The 24,544-nt window shown below is 45.6% G+C and overlaps 3 protein-coding genes across 3 annotated transcripts in view; 2 read left to right on the top strand and 1 right to left on the bottom strand.

The window, feature by feature from the left end:
* The window catches only part of UROC1 (urocanate hydratase 1), a 29,059-nt gene extending 28,440 nt beyond the window's left edge, over window positions 1-619 (top strand). Inside the window, exon 20 of the mRNA XM_075320750.1 lies at window positions 353-619. Coding sequence (XP_075176865.1) covers window positions 353-496 — 144 coding nt within the window. The 3' untranslated portion in view covers window positions 497-619. The remainder of the gene's footprint in view (window positions 1-352) is intronic.
* Window positions 1-9,479, bottom strand: part of LOC142249725 (netrin-4-like) — a 99,939-nt gene extending 90,460 nt beyond the window's left edge. Inside the window, exon 1 of the mRNA XM_075321550.1 lies at window positions 8,674-9,479. The gene's annotated coding sequence lies outside the window, so the exon portion shown is untranslated. The remainder of the gene's footprint in view (window positions 1-8,673) is intronic.
* Window positions 9,480-11,289: 1,810 nt separating this feature from the next.
* Window positions 11,290-20,166, top strand: LOC142249151 (hemagglutinin/amebocyte aggregation factor-like). Its single transcript, XM_075320749.1, has 5 exons — window positions 11,290-11,372; window positions 12,924-12,999; window positions 15,263-15,451; window positions 18,423-18,575; window positions 20,127-20,166. The coding sequence occupies exons 1-5, from the start codon at window positions 11,315-11,317 to the stop codon at window positions 20,164-20,166; spliced, it is 516 nt and encodes a 171-aa protein (XP_075176864.1). The 5' UTR covers window positions 11,290-11,314.
* The last annotated feature ends 4,378 nt before the right edge of the window (window positions 20,167-24,544 follow it).

Here is a 24,544-nt window from a genome sequence, read left to right as displayed (position 1 = left end):
TATAATGCAGAACTAGAATTTCCAAATTTAGGAGGGTGCCATGCCCTGAAATATTTACTTCTATTAATCATTCTTGACTATTCTTGGATGGCTGTGAGTAATGGTAATGAGCCTTTTCGACTAAAATTAGTCAGTCCCTGGGGAATCAAAGCCTCTTTAGTTTATCGCCTGGTTAGAGGGCAATATGGCAGCCAGAACCTGTCTCAAGGGGGGTTGTTGCACAGCTCTCCTATCCACAACAATGAATATGGTTTAATGTTTCTACATGTTATCAACCACTTCTGTAGTATTCTATGGGATGACCTGACTAATGTAAGTTTAGGCTTAGTACACTTTTTCTTGCTCTCTGCAGGTGACACGACGCTGTTGGTCCGGTAACAAAAATGCATATGACACCATAATCCAGGCGATGGAGGAAGATCGGCGTCTGAGGGTGACCCTGCCATACGAGCTGAAGGACAGGAGCGTGCTGGACGTGGCTCCACCTGAGCAGTGACCGGTCGTCCACAATAAATGTCGAAGTTACAGATTTTCCTGGTCACCATCAATGTGACTTGTCCGTTTCATTCATCTCTTCTGTACATTTTTCATATATTGATAGTAAACTGTTGAATCCGCATCAAGACCATGACTCGTTATTCTCCTGTATACCCACACTGTGAATGAAAACTTTAAATCACTTATGTGGCAAAAAGGTCTATGGACCCCCTCAGGGACAGTCCCAGATGCAAAATTCTACCTATGTACTGTTAAGGTGAACTCTTAACAAGAGATCACTAGTTGCCTACTGCCTGGCCGAATTGGTATATACCAAGTGCATGCATAAAAGAATTCACACCAGACAGTCGGATATGAAGTCTCTTCTTGGTCACAGTAAAGATGACACCAAACAGACTGAGGAGACTCATGCGTCCTCTTGATATAGGCTAGGGGCGTACACAAGTTCAGATATGCCCATTTAGTGGGACAGTTCATGGGCTAGCAAATGGGGAGATCCGTGTTGCTGTTGATGGGCGGGTCTGACCAGTGGATGAAACCATGACTATTGGAGGGACGTCATTTAGTGGATCCATGCTGATGGTTTGGTCTGTAATGTCATCTGATCTTTGGGTTGGTCTTCTAGCTTGACCAGGGGTCTTCCCTTATATGGTGGTCTTCTTTCATCTGGACATTCCTTGCATTCCAAGCAAGGTGTGGATAACAGGAAATGGCGGCCATCTTTATATCTGTGTCATGTGTATGATCTGAACCCTGAATTATGTAAGGCAAATCGACATATTTCCCACAATCCCTTGTCAAGAGGTTAATTAAGTATTTGAAAAAAAGGTCCTCCTCAACAGTCCCCCCTAAATACTTTATTAACCTTCTGACCCTACCATGGTCCTCTAACAAATCAGCTCTAATGCTTTAACTGCAACCCTTTTTTCATTTTTCTATCCACTATACAAGCAATGCTAAGCCTTTGCCCCCACTGGTACAGACTGCTGATCAGAGTTGATCACATCCCGCACACACAGTTTACAGAGGCACAGGTAATGTCCCAGTCCTTAGAACAGACTATTTAATGCTGAAGAGCTTAATCGATTAGAAAGAGTAAGGCAATTGTAAGAATAAGCTTCTTACTGTTATGCTGCAGCTTTTAGCATTACTGTTTCTGAAAGACTGATACTCAGTCAATATCCGAGTTCTGAAAAAACCATGATGGTCTGGCTCACTGCTTAGGTGGTGCTCAGGAGAACGTTATAAATAGATAATCAAAAACTCCGGCACTCATTTGTGATGAAAGAAATTTTAATTTTTTTTTGCATATCCATTAATTAAACAACGTTTCGGCTAATGCCTTCATCATAGACTGGAAATTTCAATAAAAGTAAAAAAATATAAGTCAGTACCATAAATAAATATATATATATATATATATATATATATATATTCTCATACATATATATCGGTAATCACATGATGTAACATCAAAAATTAAAGAAGAAAAATTTTATTTTACCTAATAGATGAAAAAAAGCTCTATTTTAGGAAGAACCTCAATTGTACTATTACAAGTACAATTGAGGTTCTTCCTAAAATAGAGCTTTTTTCTTCTTTAATTTTTGATGTTACATCATGTGATTACCGATATATATGTATGAGAATATATATATATATATATTTATGGTACTGACGTATATTTTTTTACTTTTATTGAAATTTCCAGTCTATGAAGAAGGCATTAGCCGAAACGTTGTTTAATTAATGGATATGCAATAAAGAACCAAAATTTCTTTCATCACAAATGAATATCCGAGTTCTGTCCACGTCTTCGAGACTTTTCTACCTTAATACACCTAATTGTATCACAACACTAATGGATCTCTTCTTGTCTTGGGTCCCTAATCTACCACCAGGAGGCCTTTAACAAGATTTCCCTTATGCATGGATCCGATTTACCTTCCGTAACAGAGTAGCACTTTTACGGCTTCAAATACCAACAAATAAGACAATACCAGTTACCTGCAAGTGTGTTACCCTTAAAAAGTCACTTACCGTATTTTTCGCTTTATAAGACGCACTTTTCCTCCCCAAATTTTGGGAGGAAAATGGGGGGTGCGTCTTATAAAGCGGTAGCGGGGGGGGGGGGGTCCTGTCTGAAGCGATCGGGCGGGTGCCTGTGGCTGCATGCAAGCGGCCGGGTACCTGTACTTGCATGCAGCGGCAGCCGGGTACCCGTGGCTGTGTGCGGGCGGCAGCGGGTGCTGTGTGGGGTCGGCAGCCAGGTACCTGTGCTTGCATGCGGTGGCAGACGGGTACCCATGGCTGTGTGCGGGCGGCAGCCGGGTGCTGTGTGCGAGCGGCAGTCGGGTGACCGTGCAGGTACCCGGCTGCCGCCCTCACACAGTCACCCATCTGCCGCCCGCACACAGCCATGGGTACCCGGCTGCCACCGCACGCAAGCACAGGTACCCGGCGGCTTGTACGCAGAGTGGGCGGGCAGCCTGCTGGCTGCCACTCTGTGCATGCGGGGCGGGCGGCTGTGCAGCTTACCAGTTGTCCGCGGTCCCACTTTCAAATGATGGCGCCGGTGGAGCTCTTGGATGAGAGCTCCATCTGCGCACGCGCTGCTCCGGGAGTCAGCGCGTGCGCAGATGGAGCCCTTGGATGAGAGCTCCATCTGCGCATGCGTCGCTCCGGGCGCCATTACTTGAATCGGGACCGCGGACACACTCCACCACTGAGCCGTCGCCGCCGCTCCCACCACTGAGCCGCCGCCGCCGCCGCTGCCACCACTGAACCGGGACCGCGGACACACGCCACCACTGAGCAGTCCCTGCCGCTGCCACCACTGAGCAGTTGCCGCCGCTCCCACCACTGAGCCGCCGCCGCCGCCGCTGCCACCACTGAACCGGGACCGCGGACACTCACTGCACCGGCCTGCTGCACGGCTCTCATGCCACGGCTGCTGCCGCCACCACGGACCCCACGGATCCTGCCACCGCGGACACCACCGCGCCTGCAACCACGGACGCCACGGCACCTGCAACCACGGACCCCGCTGCCACTGACCTGCCGCGCCTGCCAGCACAACCTGTGCCTCCTGTGACCCCGCTTCACCACCACTGCTGCCCCCCTCCGGTAAGAGAACATCGGAGTATAAGACGGACCCCATTTTTCTTTTTTTTACCTTTTTTTATGTCTAAGTTTGGGGTGCGTCTTATATTCCGGTGCGTCTTATAAAGCGAAAAATACGGTATATCCTTAAACTAATGAGCTGGTTCAGGTCAGATAATGTTTTTTCCACCATGAGCCCTTATTTGTATAATGTTCCTGTACCCATTGTTCCCTTGGTTATGGTTATTTCCCATGTATCATCCCCAATCTAGAAATTCTCCATAAGGTTCTATGTGAGATAGTCCAGCACTGTGTGTTGTGACCCCCATTCTGCTGGTACGATGGACTCTGTACAGCGGCTGCTGTCTCCCAGATGGGTTTTCCCTCAAGCTTCATGGAAGTTGCTGTGGTTGGGAAAAGCTGGATCGGCCCATCTGATGCTGACTCATGGCTCATTCTGACTTGTCTTTTTAGGATCACCCAGTCTCCTGGCTGGAGACCACGTGCTCCTGACACTGATTTAGGATCTGGAATTGGAGGATACACATGTTTAACACACTATATAGGCAGTTGTATAAAGATCGTACATCACTGGTCAGGATATCACACTGTATCGAAAGTATCTAAGAAATATAATCACATTGTAGGTGCTAAACCAAAAATATCTTATATAAAGATCTAATTATTAAGAAAGGGAAATTTGTTACATGATTTGCCAGCGTCCACCATTATCTTGGGGATCGTTACATTTTTGTTATAATCATTAAAATTTTAAACATACACCCATGTGACTATAGACACAATTAAATATTCCAATAAAGGAGGGGGCAGGGATTGGGGCAATAGCCCTAAACTCTCCCTACCTCGCAGCGGAGGTCGGCACCCTGTAAGGCGAATTGGTGCCCCCGCTCACCGACGGCTCACCCTCCCTATCCCTACACTGCTAAGCTAATACGTGCTGCTAATGTCAGTGAGGGAATATAGAAACCGTGAGATACCGGGGATAAAGAGGCATCAATATGCAAGTATATATATATCCAATTCATTCCCAAAGATTAAATATTCACACACTGTATTTTACATAGCTGTTTGGTAGCTTAAATCAATATGATACAGCAAAATTGAAGGACCAAACCCTAAAATAAATTAAATATCTCACATGTATAACATGTACCCACTGTATCAATACAATAATAAGGCCAGGTAAAGTCATGAGGAGATCTCGTCCAATCAGACACTCCACTGTACAATTCTCACTCAGGCTAATAAAATAAACGCATATTTGACAGACATTTAGCTTGAAGCCCAACGCATTTCTCCCTTCACAATGGCAGATGGGTTCATCAGGTACTGATCTCTATAGTGACCTCTGCTATAGAATATGTTCTTTTACCGCTTTTTAGGAACTCCATCTTTACATACCACCAGCATCATGAGTTTTTCAGCAGTAACGTTTTCCACACTGGATATGTTTCAGAGCAGGCCTGAAAAGAAATTCACTCAACACTCAAACTCATATAAACCTACTCATGGTAGATGTATATGACTAATCTGCAATCACTGGAGCAGTAGAGCGGATGAGGGGGGTGTTTTCTACGAGGTCTTTACAGTTTGTTTTTTTTCTACCTTTAATAGGCACATGTCTTACAAGACTGGATGTGTCAGGCCACCTGGGTACTGAAGCAGTGGTGCCGCCCATATCTTGTCCATCCCAACACCTTTGTCACATGGGTTACCTGGGCCATTATTGAGTAGAACGCTCATGGCAGAGAAAGCTTACCGCCCTTTATCCACAGACCTTCCTCAGTCACTGGCTCCCTGCGTCTCACACGCCGTTCCTTGCTGAATCACTTGTTCCTGTAAGGATTTAAGAACACAAGGAGTGACCAATGTCACGGACGACGTGACAGGAGCCACCGAGGTACTGGTCTGCTTTGTATAAGGACTCTCAACTCTAGGCCCATTCACTGCTTCTTTGTTGTGCACCTGTGCAAGCATCTCCTCCGGCTGCTGCCTATATCCACATTTTGACTATCTTACCCCTTTCCGCTCTACAAACAACAGTGATCGCAAATCTTCAACTCGTTCTCCTATTCCGATGAGAGAGGAGTGGTTTGATTTTTATTACCTCATGTTGCGTAACCTCAGCATATCCAGTGCGGAATCAATCAGCATCTTGGTATCTGGATCCATCTACGGAAAAACTCAAAATCTGCATTAGCAATGGGCTCATCTGAGACATGTTCAAAACCTGACAATTCTTGTTACATCAGAGCAATCATGAGATATATGTCTGTCTGCTGTATCCTCCTTACAGATAAAAATATAAAGAAAACAATAGAAAAACTCAATCGATGAACAAATTAAAACCTTAAATACATGTGACTTTCCACATCATCCCCCCCCCCTTTTTGAATCTATTATCCAAAACATAATTAGATTCAAAAAGTGTGTGGCCCCGGAGCTCTACATTTAGGCATACAAGTCACATTGTGTAGATTGTACCTAACCGGGAACACCAGAAATATAGTTTTTATCTGTAACTTAATAATGGAAAACCCTTTCAATGGCTTTTATAACCTTTGCTTGAACCACAGAAATCTGCACTGCAAGATTATTCAATACATTAAATATAAAACACAGAATTCCATAAATCATCCACATTCCTTAAAATAAATTATTGTAATTATTAATAAATATATATTAATAATTTTATTATTATTATTAACTATAATGTAGCACAACCTCTGGATATTGGATGTAGGGGCGTTCATTTTTGAAACATTGAGGAGATTATCAGCATCTCTGTGATACTGTCCTATAACTTGAAGGGATAAAAGAATCTAGAACAAAAACTGGCCATGTGGGAAAACAAAATGTTGATTTGCCATAGAAAAATTATCTAACAGACTTCTATGCTTGAAAAGCTATCAATGAATGTAAACATGTCCACAGTTGACTTTTATTTCTTTGGGATAAAATTAGTAAAATAAAACTATTGTCAATGACCTTTTTCCAATATAATTTGCAATGAATTAAATGCAGGAAGCCCCCTTTTTTTTTTTTTTTTTCCTCTTGGGCTGCTCTCACAATAGATTCCAAGGGGAGACAAAAAAACCCTGTTCCACAAGTTTTTAAGATTGCTCCTCCCCCCAAAACCAGATGGAAAGAGGCTTCTTCAGCTGTAGGAGACGAGTCAAATTTCCCTTCTGTTGATTTATTTGTTTATTTTTATTTTTTAAAACATGCAACTCTCAGGATAAATCTATCAGATCCATAACAGAAATAGATGGAATATTGAATGATTGGGGAGTTGTGGAAGACACTTAATATAGATCCAGTGTGCAGGTTGGATTGAGTCAGGACAGTCAAAAGGAGGAATATCTTATTAATTAGTAAGCAATAAAATTAGAAAAAAAACCTTTAAATAACGTACCTTTGCAGTAGAGGTCATGATAAAGAAGTAAATAATAAATTTTAGTGCTATAAACATTTACTAACACTTCATGTTATTCAGTGGCTACAGTTTTGTCAGCTCCACTGAGGCCTATAGAAAATGGCCCCACAGCACGTGATTTCCTTCTCTTTGTTGGGATTGCAGCATCATGTGGGGTCAGGGGAAGGTAAACTTTTTTTTTTTTCTTTCTCAACTATTTCCCCCTATATTCTATAGTCTGGATTTTATACATACACACCACACATACATTTATATATCTCATATACACATTCAGATATCTATAGTCCTGATCCAACTACAGTTAAAAACACTCATGTTTCTGTCTAAGTATATAGTACTCCATCCAATCCATTGCACATCCCCCTACTCACTCTCTGTCTTTGTCTCAATCATGCCTCAGCCATGTGCTTTGTCCACCATTTTAAAATCTGTAGGGACATGTGGCAGAGAAAAGGGAAAACTGACCTCACATCTGCTCAAACTCTGTCTCCCCATTTTCTATAGTCTGTACTTATACATATATATTTATACACACACACACACGATCTAAGTCTAATTGTAGATAAAAAAAAAACAAAAAAACCCTTATTTTTCTGTCTAAGTATATAATAGTCCACCCAGTCTTTGTTCAAACATTTACAGAGCACATGGTCTTCACACACACCCCCCCCTCACTTCCTGTCTTTGTTTCAATCATGCCTCAGCCATGTGCTTCGTCCACCATTTTAAAATCTGACCTAAAATGGCTGCTACCAAAAATAGCACATGGTTTCCGAATTTTTTACGACTACAACTACACACAACTTCATCAATTTCTCCATCTTTCTCTCAAGATAAACAACACCAAACAAGCAATCTTTCTCTATGCATACCAAGATAAGAATAACAGACAAACAAAGAGATGGGGAGATGACACAACTGAAACACGAAAGAAAGCCTAGGGTTTGCAGCATACACTTCCAAATCCTTCCTTACTCTGTCATGTGGTCCCTGTCTGATTTCTGCGTTCTGTAATTCACAAAGACACCAATGGTGTCACCCCTGGCTACAAGGTGTCTATACCAGCCAATTCACTCCAGGAAAACACTTTAAAAAGGTTAGATTTATGTATAACGTAAGGCTCTGCACTCAGTCTAGCCAAAGCTGGGCCCTTACATATGGCTCTGCACTTAAGTCTAGCTGATCTTGGCACTTACATCTGGCTCTGCACTCAGTCTGAGCTTGGCACTTACATCTGGCTCTGCACTCAGTCTGAGCTTGGCACTACAAAAAGCTCTGCACTCAGTCTGAGCTTGGCACTACAAAAAAAAACAAAACACAAACCATATCACAGGCAACCACAAACCATGTGACAGACAATATCCTTTTTGTTTCCAGACACTGCTCACAAACCCACTTGCTCTTTTAACCACAAGTCAATCTCCCCTTGAGACAAACAGGCAGCAGGCAACTGAACACGTGACGGTTCTTCCGAGATTAATATGGCCAATAGCCGTGAGACCCGTCTGCCCGTCAACAGATACCCCCAACAAACCGGACACAGTCAGGCAATCAGTGCCACACACCCCACCTAGACCACGGGAAGACTACAGATTATGAAAAATCAGCAGACCTACCATACTCTCGTTAGGAAGTGATCAATTTCCTGGGGTGTCCAGCACTTCATGCCATTCCAGTTGCCGGTTCATCAGGATTTCAGGTGTCTCCGTCTATTGGCTCCACGTTGGGCACCAATAATGTTAAGGTGAACTCTTAACCAGAGATGACTAGTTGCCTACTGCCTGGCCGAATTGATATGGGCCAAGTGCATGCATAAAAGAATTCACACCAGACACAGTCGGATATGAAGTCTCTTCTTGGTCACAGTAAAGATGACACCAAACAGACTGAGGAGACTCATGCGTCCTCTTGATATAGGCTAGGGGCGTACACAAGTTCAGATATGCCCATTTAGTGGGACAGTTCATGGGCTAGCAAATGGGGAGATCCGTGTTGCTGTTGATGGGCGGGTCTGACCAGTGGATGAAACCATGACGATGGGAGGGACGTCATTTAGTGGATCCATGCTGATGGTTTGGTCTGTAATGTCATCTGATCTTTGGGTTGGTCTTCTAGCTTGACCAGGGGTCTTCCCTTATATGGTGGTATTCTTTCATCTGGACATTCCTTGCATTCCAAGCAAGGTGTGGATAACAGGAAATGGCGGCCATCTTTATATCTGTGTCATGTGTATGATCTGAACCCTGAATTATGTAACGCAAATCGACATATTTCCCACAATCCCTTGTCAAGAGGTTAATTAAGTATTTGATAAAAAGGTCCTCCTCAACAGTACCCCTTATAGTTACTGGTGCTGCATGATTAACGGTCTCAGCTTGTGTATAATCTTCATCTGTGAGGCGGCTGGGTGCCGTATCACCCCTTTGCATCACTGCATAGTGGAATTCAGTTTGATTATGGCTGTAGCAGTGAACGCTATCACTGACAATTTTGGCAATATTCTGGCAGGACACTTCTGCCCCCTAGTGTCTGAAAGTGAAAACTATGCATAGCCCATTTTCTAAATTTCAGTAAACAGTGACTGTTACAAACTGGTTGTGACATTGCCATTGGATTAACAGACAAGGTTTACATATTTTGCGTATATTCGTATGTATGAAGTTGATTGAGAATTTCTTTGGTTTCTGCTCAGTTCGATGAAAGAGCAGAATTATTTAATACAACAACCCTTTTATAACGTTGGTGCAGGAAATGCTTATGGCTATGGTGGGCAGGGTCTCCCACAGGGTCCCATTGCACTAAAAACCTCAATGTCCAGGCCAAGTATTACCACCACATGGTTTAAATAACTGTAAAACATTGCTGAATAATACTGACATATCATAATTGATAGGAACCACTGCACACTACGCCGATTAATACAGGAATGATGGGATGCAGGTGACTTATTAGCTAGCTCGAACCCAATGAAGATTACTTCCAGCTATGACTTCTCTTAGGCTTGTTTTGTCCTGGATTGTCATTTTTCTCACAACTTTCTCTACCACCCATAATGCCCCTATATGTCCTACTACAGTATGCCACAAAGCATTTGTCAGTAAGCAATCAATTTTCTTTGTATTAAACAAATGCCCCTCATATTAGCTGCAGTGTCCTCCATACATGCCTTAATGTCTGCAAAAAAAACCTGCCTCCCTCCACCCTGATACAAGACACAATGACCCATGACTACAATCCCCCTCCCTTTTTATTTTTTTTATTTTTGTCATGCTGCCCAGGTCCAGGTGGCGTTCTCTCTTGCAGATTATGCCCGCCGTGTGACCCTCACATCTGTAACTGATGTCACCATTCACATGATTTATGGTTATCGTGAACTGTAAATTTGGACTCTGAAAGGTGTAATCTGTTAACACTTGCAGAGACCAAGGAATCCCCAGATGACCAAGGCAGGGTCAAGATTTGGGTTTATGATTAAGAAATAATCAATAGAATCAAGGCCAAGAAAGAATTGGCAAGCAGGATGTTTGGGTAGTAAGCCTGTTGGCCAACTTCAAGGCTTAATAATTAGGGATGATTGAATATCACAAATATTCGGCTTCGCGAATATCTGACGAATAGTTTGAGACTATGCGATTATTCGATTTGCAATGCAAGTCTATAGGAAGCCCAAATAGTTGCTATTCGGCAACTATTCGAGTTTCCCATAGACTAACATTGCGCATCGAATATTTGCAAATAGTCGAATAGCTGTGACCTATTTGGCGAATACGGGCGTTGCCGAATATTTGCGGTATTCGATCATCTCTACTAATATAATTGTCAGGCACCTGAAGCCTAAAGAAACAATGCTGGTGACTGGATCCAGAGAGGCCACAGCCAACAATGGGGATGAAATCTGGTCATCTACAGTGGCCTGCCCATAGCCACAATTAGGTAGACTCCCAAGAGATATATTATTGTGGTCAAGGAGGGCTGTATACATCGGTCTTCACTGAGCTCCTCATCGTGGTCAAGTAACCTGGTGTATTCTCAATCTTTGTCAAGGAGTGTGTGTGTGTGTGTGTGTGTGTGTAATACACAGCTCCATGTAACCTTCATGCGTTGCAGGATATCAGTATTCGTGCTGATTACAAAAGGACAACTAGTTAATGTGTAATAATCCTCCAGTCTGGTGTATATAAAGCACTTAGAGCTCAGATCCCACAGGCATCTACTGCACCTCCTCTCAGGACCTAGCCTGAACCCTTCAGACCCGTCATGCAGGCGATTCTGGCTCTGCTGCTGGGCATTGCTGTGGTTTCTGCAGCTCCTCCAGGTAATGCTGATGTGTACATACTACCTGTAGCAATACTACTATTACAAGATGGTGTGGTTGTGTGCAGTGTTTTGTTTTTTTGGGGTTTTTGTTTTTAGTAGCCACTCTGCAAATGATACAAACTGTTATAATGTAGCCCATGTGGATAAACTGGGAAAACTAATGCAGTTACTGCACCCTGGTCAATTTTTTGGAAAACTATTCCCTGTATAGATACCTAATCTGCTGAGAGATGTTCGAATCTTTGAAAGTTCAAGTATGGCTTCACTGAAAAGTTGCTAATGGCTAAAAACACTGACCACATGGAACACCTTAAGGTTATTTATCCATGTGAACTCCAATTATATCTAACAAGGCTAAAGTGTGTGTGTGTGTGTGTGTTATATATTTTTATTTTTTTTTTGCCCCCCCCCCCTCCAAAAAAACAAACTGTAAAATGCTTTCATTCCACATGCAACCACCTTTTTTAATTTATGCCCTCAGCCAGCAGTATTGTTGCACATAGGGCTGCCTTTGCTTTAATGGTTGAATGTAATCCTAAACATTTCTTTTTAGAAGATATCTCCACTCTACATTGTAGAGGTAGGTACCTGTAGTTTCAGCAAAAAAATAAATCCAAATATTTTTTGAGGTGTTTTGCATATTAGAATAGCCATTCTCATACTTGCCCAGTAACCACGTCACAGCATCCTCATAGTACTGGGTCCTACTCTAGATTACTACCTCTTTCATGGTTTAAAAACCACATTAGGGAAACCATAAGAGTTTGAACTAGGTCCAACTCTATATTACTAACTCTTTCATGATTTCCCGAATGTGGTCTTTAAACCATGAGAGGTAGTAATATAGAGTACGACCAAGTACAATCAGGTGGCCATGACGTGGCTACTAGGCAAGTGAGTGGCCATTCTGATATGCAAAATATATAATATTTCCCCCCACCCCCACAGTTGCAAGCTTTGGAATGTAAGTCATTTGTTTTGACTTATTCAGGTCTAGAAGAAAAAAAATACGGCAAGGGTGCAGTATGGCCATGTGGTGTATAGTTGAAAAATTGGACTTTAAAGGTGTTAACATTTAAGAAAAAAAATAAAAAAAAATTTGCTATAAATTTGCAACCTTGGTCTTACATTAGACTACTGCAACAAAGTGTGGAGAAATTTTTTTAAAAAAAAAAAGCTGTTTATTGCAGTATTTCACAGATCAATTAATTTGGTCATATTGACTATGCAGCTACAGCACCTCCCCTATCCAGTCACACTAGCTATTTGGGTACAGCACCTCCATATCACTTGATTTTTATTGATTAGTCATATATTGAAATTACCACTCCTATTTTTAATGTGCTTCCACATGGCAGTAGCACACAACAATCAAACCTTGTGAATGATCTGTGCTCTGAAGACATCTATTCCTACACTTTAAAAGGATAAAATGGGATTGTCTGCCTACCATGTTCACAACTGGATGCAGTCTTGGGCCACTCGAACCCCACCTCCCATGTCAAAATCAAGATTGCCATACACCTCTCACTTGCTTTATTTCCTTCAGAGCGATGGGTTAACGACTATGATCAAAATCTGCACTACGAGTGTAAAAGTCACCAAAGCATTAGCTTAATATACAGGTAAGAACACATGGGGGTAGATAGAGCTGAAGCACAAGGCCAGTGGCGCATGAGCCTATACTTATTTACATTAGTGTTGACAGACTGGAGATGTTTAGGTCCTCGGTGCCCATGTCACCAACAAAGTGAATGGTAGGGCCACTTTTGTGTTGGGTTTGCATAAACATTCCTGAATAGTGTTGGGGTAGCTACAAATTTCTTTTTTTTTTTGTTTCCTTCTTAGGGTCGTGAATGAAAGGCGTGCCCAGCTATAGAATTAAAACAGGACCGTGGGATGCATCAGTATATGAATTGGGGGTATAGCTAAATAAAAAAACCCCAAAACATAGCAAGTTTAGGAATTGGGTCCTAAACTGAAAATTGCAAGTGTTCCCATCAGCATCCAGGACTTCCTTACAGCTATTAAGGCTATGGTTACGCCCATGGCTAGGCAAAGGAGCTTGGTACAACCCCCTTGGAGCTGTAAATATGGCCACCTCCTATTCATCTATATATATAATTGCCTTATTCTGTCTGTCTGTCTTGCTCCAAAATTGTGTCCTTACAGTGACAATTGTGTCCTTACAGTGACAACCGTCGGATTGGCCGCTGGGCTCGGCCTGGCCCCGCCCCACCACACGGATTGGCCGCTGGGCTCGGCCTGGCCCCGCCCCCGCATGGATTGGCTGTGCCGCTAGGCCACGCCCCTCATGCTGTACCGCTAGGCCATGCCCCTCACGCGGTGTCGCTAGGCCACGCCCTCACGCGGTACCACTAGGCCATGCCCCCTCACGCGGTACCGCTAGGCCATGCCCCCTCACGCGGTACCGCTAGGCCATGCCCCCTCACACGGTACCGCTACGCCACGCCCCCTCACGCGGTCCCGCTAGGCCACGCCCCTCACGTGGTGCCGCCAGGCCACGCCCCTCACGCTGTGCCGCCAGGCCACGCCCCTCACGTGGTGCCGCTAGGTCACGCCCCTCACGCGGTGCCGCTAGGCCACGCCCCCTCACACTGTGGCGCTAGGCCACGCCCCTCACACTATGGCGCTAGGCCACGCCCCTCACACTATGGCGCTAGGCTACGCCCCTCACGCGGTAACGCTAGGGCACGCCCCCTCACACTATGCCGCTAGGCCATGCCCCTCACACTATGCCAATAGGCCACGCCCCCTGACACTATGCCGCTAGGCCACGCCCTTCACACTATGGCGCTATGCCACGCCCCCTCACTATGCCACGCCCCCTCACTATGCCGCTAGGCCACACCCCTCACTATGTTGCTAGGCCACGCCCCCTCACACTATAACGCTAGGTCATGCCCCCTCACACTATGGCGCTAGGCCACGCCCCCTCACACTATGGCGCTAGGTCACGCCCCTCACACTATGCCGCTAGGTCACACCCCTCACACTATGGCGCTAGGCCACGCCCCTCACACTGGTGCTAGGCCATGCCCCCTCACACTATGGTGCTAGGCCATGCCCCCGCAGTATGCCGCTAGGCCACGCCCCCACTATCCCACTAGGCCACGCCCCCCACACTGTGCCGCTAGGCCACGCCCCCCGCACACGTTGGGCACCTGTACACCTCCCCCCAGGACAACTCCTCCCATTATACTCCTCGCTGAGGGGTTTGCACGATGGGGGGTGCAGCATGATGGGGGGTGCCCAGAATGGGAGGATGAAACACGATGGGGGGTGCGCAGCATGGGGGATGGAGCACGATGGGGGTGTGCAGCATGGGGGATGGAGCATGATGGGGGGTGCACACCTCCCTCCAAAACACACACCGCCACACACGCACCGCACAAACACACCACACACACTGGGAACCACAAACTCCCCCCTACACAGACACCCACACACACACACAACACACAAACACCGCGGCACACACAAATATACGCACATACCATGCAGCACACACACATTGCACAAAACATACCTCCCCCCAAAACACATACACGCACCCCACACCCACATAAACTGCGCAACACACACAGCACCACACACAGACAACACTGCAGACACACAGCGCTCCACAAACAACGCAACACACACAACGAAACACACAAACAACACCGCTCTCACACCCCCACACCCAGACAACACCCAGAACATTTACAGCGCCCTACACAAACACTTGACAACTACACACAACATCTAATATATAACAAAAATCATACATTAACTACACAATAAATTCTAGAATACCCGATGCGTTAGAATCGGGCCACCTTCTAGTATACTATATTATGTTACTTATCTTGTATTTTCCTCCAGCGTCCATGACAATAAGTGTGAAGATCGTGTTTGGGATTTCAGCTGCCAGAACACCTTTGATAACCCAGGTTCCTGCTATTGGACGGGTTACGTCAATGACTTTGACCAAGAGTTTACATTCATCTGTCAATTTGGCTCAGTTTTGAGTGGAATGGATAGCTACCATGATAACAGAAAAGAAGACAGAAGGTAAGGGGATTTTTATTTTTTTTTCCTCAGTATCAGCTATTTTAGTAAGGAAACCTTTAATTTTTATTTTCCCCATCTGTATATGTTGATGCTTAAAGGGAATCTATCACGAGGTTTTTGGTACCCTTGTGAGAGCAGCATAATATAGACAGAGACCCTGATTCAAGCAATGTGTCACTTAGCTGTCATTTTGATAAAATCAATGTTTTCTCTGCAGCAGATCTAGCAGTTATACAGAGCTCATGAATATGCTGGACTACCTGGCAGTATGCCAAGTAGTCCTGTTACAATCTACTTCTGAATAAACAGTGATTTTAGCAAAACTGTACTAAGCAGCCCAATAAGTGACACATCGCTGGAATCAGGATCTCTGTCCCTACGTTATGCTGCTCTCAGATTAGATGGCAAAAACCTGGTAAATTATATACCGTATATAAGATCTTAGGCTGCTCTTTAGAACATAAAGGTATTTATCATACTCCCCTAGGGGGCGGTTGGGTCCCATGAGTGGTGTTGGTCTCTGATCCGGCGCCGCTTCTATCTTGTACAGTCGCCGTCTTCCTTTCCTTCCCCATGTGCATGACCAGTTCTACGTCTTCCACACAGAGGCTGCCATTGTGCGCCTGCGCATGTGCACATTGATCTGCCCTGCTGATCGCAGATCGAAGTATTATAGTGCGCATGCGTGGTCGGTCTTTGACGTTTCCTCATACCTGCACATTACAGTACTTTGCTCTGCCCTCAGCTGGGCAGATGAAAGTCTGTGTGCGCAGGAGTGTAATGGCAGCCTCTGTGTGGATGACATAGGATGCGTTATTCACACGGAGCTGGGACGGATGAGGGCATTGGAAGGAAGAGACTAAGCACCGGGCCAAGACAAGCGTTGCCTATCAGACCCAACCCTAGGTGAGTATAAAGTTCTTTTTTCTTAATTATACAGAGTGGCCTGGGCTCTTACTTTATATACAGTATTCTAGAATGCCGTATATAAGGGCTCAATGGTGGTGGCCGCAACTTATAAGGGCAGAACCTGGTGACAGGTTCCCTTTTTTAAGGACTTTTTTTTTTTTTTTATTCCATTACATGACTTGTAAGATGTTCTCTACCAGGTGAGGAACTGCATACCTCCCAACCGTCCCATATCTTACGGGACAGTCCCGAATGTAGAGAGCTGTTATGGTGGAGCAGGCGTCAGAGCTTTGCTTCGCAATTCAGGTGGGGAAGATCTTGATGCAAAGACCTTCAGATCATGTGACATACTTATTTGACGGGCAGCAGAGAAGGACACAGGCAAGCGGTATGCTAGTGTAGGGCCATCATACTGTGTGTGGGGATTTGGCATCTTTATACAGTACTATGTGGTGGAAACTGTGTGCATACCTCCTATACTGTCCGAGATCCAGCCGGAGAGTCCGGAATTTGGGAGGTCGGGGGTGCACAAATGCAGCTGAATACAATGGTGGAGCAGGGAACTATCAGATCCCTACTCCACCATTCAGTCTGAGAATATTGCAGGTCTCTAGCCAAGCTCCATACTGGTAGCAGAGACCAGCTCGGCAGAGAAGCAGGACACAGGTAATTGTGATGCTTTAGTGGGGACATCATACTGTGTGGGATGGACACTGGTCGTTTTATACTTTGTGAGGTTGGATATGGCAGGATCATACTGTGTGTAGGGGTTAAGAGCATCATACAGTGGGTGGGGCGCACTAGGAGCGTCATATGTGGTGCCCCTGAGGCTTCAGTCGCCACAGGATACTGCACCTCACTTAAGGTGCAGTATTCATCTCGGGTAAGGAGGGGGTTAATCACCGGTGTTTCCACATTTCACCTTACATACACCTTAGGTGACTTCTCACTGGGGACTGGACTAGGGTACACTGGGGGGTGGCCATCACGAGGCATGGGACTTTCCTGGTCGCTAAGACAACCACCTGGGGGGTGGGCACTACTTGGGGTAGAAGTAGGAGCAACCTGGACACAATTGGCAGTCAAGTCAGGACTACAGTTCTGGCGACACAACACCACTTTCTTCTTTCTTTCTTCACTGTACCTGAGGCTTGGAGCAGGAGGCTCAGCCTGGGTTCTTCACTTGTGAAGGGTCATCTCTTGAGAAAAGACACTTTTAAACACCTGTGGCTACCTCCTAACTTTTCCGGATCGGCTGAGGCCTATCACGGCGGAGACCGGCACCTCCGGGTAACTCACGGACAGTGAGTAAAGACCTGGAACCGCAACAACTGTGTCCGCTCTTCATTGCCGGTGCAGTCGCCCCACGCTTTGGCGCCAACAGCCACTAGTACCTCATCATCCTCCATGGGGCCTAGCTTCACCTGTGGGAAGCTGAACTATCCTAGCTGCGTCACCACCCGCCCCAGAGGACAGCGACCGCAGCGGCGGCTAATCCCTGGCCGTATACCACAGGTGGCGTCACAAGACAACTACTCTTAACATCCTTCATCCCCATCCCATCCATCATCCATCCCTTTTTGTGGACACCTCAGGGTCACGAAGCCAGGCAGGGCCACCAGTGACATCCCCTGATCCTTCACCGACCCGGTGATGAGTATTCCCCAAGGCCCCATGGGGTTCTCCACATACAGTGGGTGGGGTGCACTATGGGGCGTCACACAGTGGGTGGAGCACACTATGGGGCGTCACACAGTGGGTGGGGCGCACTAAGGGGCGTCACACAATGGGTGGGGCATCATACAGTGGGTGGGGCGCACTGGGGGCGTGTGTGAGGTAAGTGAATGTTTATGTAGGTGCATATAAAGGACTGGCTGAGGTTAGCGAAATAGTATAAAATATAAATTGCCCTCTATACCGGTGCTGAGCAGTACATGGCACCTTCTTTCAGAGAACTGTGGCGGGTCATAGAAAGAACAGCGCCAAAATCATGATTTTCTTGATTAACTGATTACTGTTGTCAAGTGAAGTTTTTATTTAAATTCTTAAAACCCTTTTCTAGATGGAGATTTCTCTGCTGTAATGGAGAGACGGCCGTTCAAAGCAACTGTAGGTGGAGCGGCTACGTCAATGATTTCGACAATTACCTTCGATGGGATGCCCCCCCAAACTATCACCTTGTTGGGGCTCACAGTTATCATGACGACAAAAAGGAGTAAGTGTCTGCACTGAGACATGGAGTATAATGACTCCATGGAGAATTTTCAGAAACCATTTATAATGTCTATATTTACAGTAGAACCTTTAAAGATATAGTCTCAAATGGAAAACCACAGATTTACCCTTCAGGGGAAAACTTATAATACTATGACAGTCAACTACATGGCGCAGTCACATCACCCTCAAAAGATTCAGTCAAATTGTACCCGAGAGCCAGCTAAGTTACATATCCCATAACCAAATATATGGTAGTCACAATGTGATGCTGTCACCTCAAAATCCATTGATAACTTGCCTTTAGTAGCAGGGGTTCTCTGAAGCAAAATTAGATGAGCGTATTTTTGGTCCTTGTGCAATTTCCCCTGTCCAAGGATTCACGTGTATGTGAACTACCTCTTAAAAGGAGTCTGTCAGCAGGATTTTGCTATGTAATCTGACAGCAGCATAATGTAGGGGCAGAGACCCTCATTCCAGCGATGTATCACTTGGTCTATTGGCTACAGCACATGCAAGAGAATCACTGTTTTCTGTGATGCAGATGTAGCAGAGTTGAGATGGTGAGCCGTGTACACCTTGCCCACAGCACAGGTTTCTTTTTTCTGTACACTGTATAGTGACAAAGAGCTGCAAAGTGCTGTGGCAAGGCTGGACTGGAGGCACAAAGCCAGGTGTCCTATACTGATATCCTGCTGATAAAACACTGATTTTATTAAAACCGCAAAACACAGCCCAAAAAGTAACACTGATGGAATCCGGGTTACTGCTCTTACATCATGGTGCTCTCAGATTGTATAGGAAAAATCTGCTGACAGAATCCCTTTTAAGAGGGTTGTCCCATAAACAACCTAAATCATCTGTACACAAGAACAGAGACCAGTATGTGATCACTAGGGGTTCAACCACAGACAGAGACCACAGCTAAATATGAGAATGAGGGTCCCAGAGTTGCCTGTGTGAATGGAGCATTACTGAGCATGTGCGACCACTGTTACATTGTCTGTAACAATCGTGGTCGCACATGCTCACTACCGCCCCATACACACAGTGGATTTTGGGACCCTCGTTTCCAGGATTAATAGGGCATCTGAGCATGGATAGGTGATGTCATTTATGGAACAACCTTTTATAGGTTAAGGGGTATTTGATGTGGATTTTCTAGATTAATTTGTATGCTTAAAATCTGCAGCACAATACAGTGCTAGCCAAATTAATGAGACTTATACATTTCTTCCTTTACAATGTATTGAGTAAAATCATGAACAAAATTCGACTATAGCATGGGCGGATATTTTCTGTGGAAACAATGGATAGATATACTGTGGAAAACCATATTTGTGCAGGTCCCCTTCCAGTGATATTCCTCCTAGCCCTAGATGCACCATATGGCGGCAAACAGATCACCTGCCCTTATGTATTAATATGGACTCCTGGAGCGTTCCGGTATAGTCAGATCACTCCCATTTCAGTACTATTATTTTTCTTGCTGAATTATCACTGTGGACATTATTTTTCTTTTGCTCAGCTATCAATCTGGTTTGTTTTGCAGGGACAGACGCTGGAATTATTACTCATGTGAGAAGAACTAATTAATTATTGCAAATACTAGAGATCAGCAGCACATCATATGCCAGACTATAAGGTTAAAAAAAAAAAAAATTTAAAAAACATGCCAGCTTTGTTCTCCATACATTGTCACTTCTCAGTGGCTTGTTTCTGGTATTGCAGCTCAGCTCTATGGGTCTGAGCAGCAATCACCTCAACCATGCTGTGGACAGATGTGGCGCAGGTTTTGGAAGCAGATCTATATTCAATATAATTCTGTAAAATTTAGTTCTGAGTAAACAAATAAAAGAACATTTTCAAATCTGAATATCTCATATTTCTCTTTTTATCATTACAAATCTGCACGTAATCTCTAAATATCATAATCTGGATGAACTGACCCCTTTAAGAGACCCGAAAGATTCCTCTACTCACCTCTTGGACCCGTGCTGCTACTCCTCACTAGTGTCACTGCCTATCTGATGTAATCAACATCTGGCAGGGCTGTTGTATGACCGCTGCAGACAATCAGAGGCCACTGCCTACAATCTTTTCAATTCAGTCTGAACAGTTTCTTCCTGTTCGGAAGGAATGAGAATATTGCAGCAGTTATTGCATTACTATTGCAGCAGTTATTGCATTACTACTTTTGCACAATTAAGCACATTTAGTAAAAAAATCATTTGATTTGATAGTGTTTAGACTTTAGTTTTCTTAAAAAAAATATTTATTTTTTTTTATTTTTTTTTACACTTTTTCTTTTTTTTAGTTTCATTAAATGAATAATTTTTATCCACCTGTCTGATTTAATTATGACCTATCAGACCTATAAGAAAGCACAAGAACTACTATATAAAAATATGTACCATAATGGCCAAAAGTTTTGAAACTGACACAAACTTTGGCTTTCACAGTTTGCTGCTTCAGTTTTTATAGTGAAAATACTTGCAAGGAAATACATGCAGCCATCATTGTTTTGAATCAAGAAGGCATTTACAGGAGATGGTATTGCTGATTGTAAGGTTGCTTCTAAAGCAATTGTCGCGGGCGGAGGAGGGGACGCTGCGCTCTCCCTCTGCTCGGGTCCGGCTGCCGCTGCTGCTGCGGCCGCTGCTGCTCGGTGGCTCGAGCGATGGGCTGGATCCCGGGGACTCGAGCGGCGCTCCTCGCCCGTGAGTGAAAAGGGGGGGCTTGGTTTTGGGGATTTATTGTCCGTGACGCCACCCACGGTTGTGGTGATTGTGTGGACACCACCGCTGCTCTGTATGGGGATCCCGGGAGCGGTGACAGGGAGCTGCTTTGTTGTTATTTCTCCCCTCCGTGGGTAGGGGGTTGGTTGTCCCGGGTCCCGGTGATGGGGTAGGGGTGGATGGCAGGCCGGGTGCGGGGCCTGGTGAGGTGCAGGGTCGCGGGGGCAGCGCTGTGACTTGGATATGGGCCGGAGGAGCCCCTCTTTGCCTGCAGGCGCTGGCCCTGAGAAACTGGTGCCTTGGCGGTGGCGGTGTCTCTCTCATACGGTTGGACTGTTGCCTTCAATCGGGACTTAGTTGTTTGGAGACCCGGAGGTCCCCTTCACTGACGGATTTGGCAAATTCACGGCGACTCCTAGCCTTGCCGGGATCCGAAAGGCCCCTGCCAATGGTGCTGGCTTCTCCTTGTGTACCGGTCCGGTACCGCCGGGCCACCACCCGTCCACGGTCCTCACGGCAACTCCGATCAGCCTCCACTGCAGACGGTCACCGCCGTCTGCTAACCTTGCTGTCTCAGTCCGGGGCACACACCCGGACCAACTTCAGGCTTTCAAACTGTCACTTTTCTCTTTCACTACTTTCCCTCCATCTACTTCAAACTCCAAACCTAATCTGCCTGGTTTTCCTGCCTCCAGGACTGTGAACTCCTTGGTGGGTGGAGACCAACCGCCTGGCTCCACCCCCTGGTGTGGACATCAGCCCCTGGAGGAAGGCAACAAGGATTTCAGGTCTAGCTTAGGTGTACCTAACCGGGGTGTAGGGTGTGGTGATGTCATTACCTGTGACCCCTGGCTTGCCCAGGGCGTCACACAACCATTTATCAAATCATCAAGAATTTCAAAGAAAGGTTCAATTGCTCTAAAGATGGCTTCAGGGCACCAACGAAAGTCTAGCAAGTGCCAGGACCGTTTTCTAAACAGGATTCAGCTACAGGATTGGTTCCTCACCAGTGCAGAGCTTGCTCAGAAATGGCAGCAGGCAGGGTCAGTGCTTCTTCACAAACAGAGAGAAGGGTTTTGGAAGCTGCCTGGTGTCAAGAAAGGAAGCAAAGACACTCTAAAAAAAAAAAAAAAAAGGGGAAGGGCAAGGATTGGATTGCAGAGGACAGGGAGAAAGTAACATTCTCTGTGATGAAGCCCCTTTTAGACTGTTTGGGGCATATGGAGGAATGATTGTCTGCAAAGAAGGTGAGCGCAGCCCTAAGTCCAGTGTCTGCGAGCAGTAAACACTACTGAGACTATTCATGTGGGGAGGCTTCTCATCAATGGAGAGGCTCACTCACAATTATACCTAAGACCACTGTTATGGACAGTATTTAGTATTATATGAAGGTATCCAAAAAACAACAGTAATCAAAATGGCATTTCAGCTGTCTACCACACCTGTGTCTGCGCTTGGACATCATAAGTCTTCTGTGATTTATGCTGAATTAGCTTGATATAAAATGATGAAATACATATACAAATATATCTCAGAATACACTCTTTCATGAAAGCCCCAGGAGGCTGTGGTCCTAGTGAATAGTCTTAGGGTAAGAACGCACTTTGCTTTTTACCTGCTTTTTCAACTGCAGCATTTAATGCCAAAATGGATGTGTTCTGCTTTTCAAGCAAAGTCTATGGGAATTTGGTTTTCTAAACCGCACTATGCAGTTCAAACTGCAGCCTTTTTGTGGCAGAAATTTGGGCAAAAACTCTACTTTGCAGTGCAAAACCCAAATGGCAAAAACAATTGACCACCACAACCAATCCTGATGAATTTGAGGCTCTGAGTGCAACCAATGCTCATGAATATGAACTGATGAGAGGACTACCACCACATCCTTTTCCCCGAATAGTGTACGCCATCGTGGAACGTATCCATGTGGAAAGCCAAGGGTATAGGGACAGGATCTGACTTCCTTATGGATAGTCTGTTGGGCGAGGGGGTTCATCCACAAGGGTTGGGTTATCTCGTAGGCAGCGAAGTAACCATCAGCACTAGGACAGATCGATAGACTTGACATAAGTAGGGAAAGGTTTTTGGCTATCTCCGAAGGGGGAACTGTTATGGATGGTATTCAGTATTCAATGAAGATATGCAAAAATAGCAAGACTCAAAATGGCAAAGTGAACGGTACTCAGACATGGGACCTGTCTAATCAGAAGACTTTTGTGATTCATGCTGACTTGGCTTAATATAAAATGATGAAACACATATATGTGTCGCCCTGGGCAAGCCAGGGGACACAGGTCACACACCACCACACCCCACATCCCAGGTAGGAACACCACAGCTAACCAGAAATCCTTGTTGCCTTCCTCCAGAGGCTGATGATTCACACCAGGGGGTGGGCCAGGCGGTTGGCTCCGCCCACCAAGGAGGACACAGCTCTGGAGGCGGGAAAAACCAGGCAGTCTAGTCAGGGAGGAGGAAGTGGAAGGAGTGGAGGAGTAGCCTAGACAGGGCTAAAGTAAACAGCTAAGTGAAAGTGAAGGAAGAAGAGTGGAAAAGGAGGAAAGCAAGTGAGATGACAAGAAGGAAGGAAAGCCTGAAGGGTCCAGCTTTGTGTAGGGCCAGATCAGCAAGGTCAGCAACGGCGGTGACTGTCTGGAGGGGGACCGTTTGGAAGTTCCTGGAAGGACCCCGTTGGCTGTGTGCCCGGCGGTCTGGAGCAGTGTTCCAAAGGACAGTCAGCACCAGGGCAGGGGCCTCTCGGACCCCGGCAAGGCTAGGAGTCGCCAAATTTGCCGAATCCGTCAGTGACGGGGACGCAGATCCCCAACAACAAAGTCCCGATTGAAGGCAACAGCTCAACCATTACAGGGGAGACACCGCCACCGCCAAGGCACCAGTTTCCCCAGGGCCAGCGCCTGCGGGCAAAGAGTAGAGCTCCCCCGGTCCAGCTTGAAGCCGGGGAGCGGGTTACCGGTGGGGACCCATCGCAACCAACAAGTACATCAAGGTGCAGGGAAAAGGGACATCACCGTCACCTGCTGGGAGAGCAAGTGCAGCCGTCCGTGGGACCGTCTATCCAGCCGTTTGGTTTACCGTAAAAACTGTGTCACGTCTCAGGCTGAGTGAGTACCACAGTGCCGCAAGGCACAGCGCTGCCCCCGCGTCCCTGCGCCCACCAGGCCCTGCACCTCCACCTCCATCATCGGGCCCCGGGATCACCAACCCCTACCCACGG

This window comes from Anomaloglossus baeobatrachus, chromosome 8 (assembly GCF_048569485.1).
Source record: "Anomaloglossus baeobatrachus isolate aAnoBae1 chromosome 8, aAnoBae1.hap1, whole genome shotgun sequence".
In the NCBI taxonomy this organism is placed as follows: domain Eukaryota; kingdom Metazoa; phylum Chordata; class Amphibia; order Anura; family Aromobatidae; genus Anomaloglossus; species Anomaloglossus baeobatrachus.
This window is presented reverse-complemented; position numbering and strand designations above follow the sequence as displayed.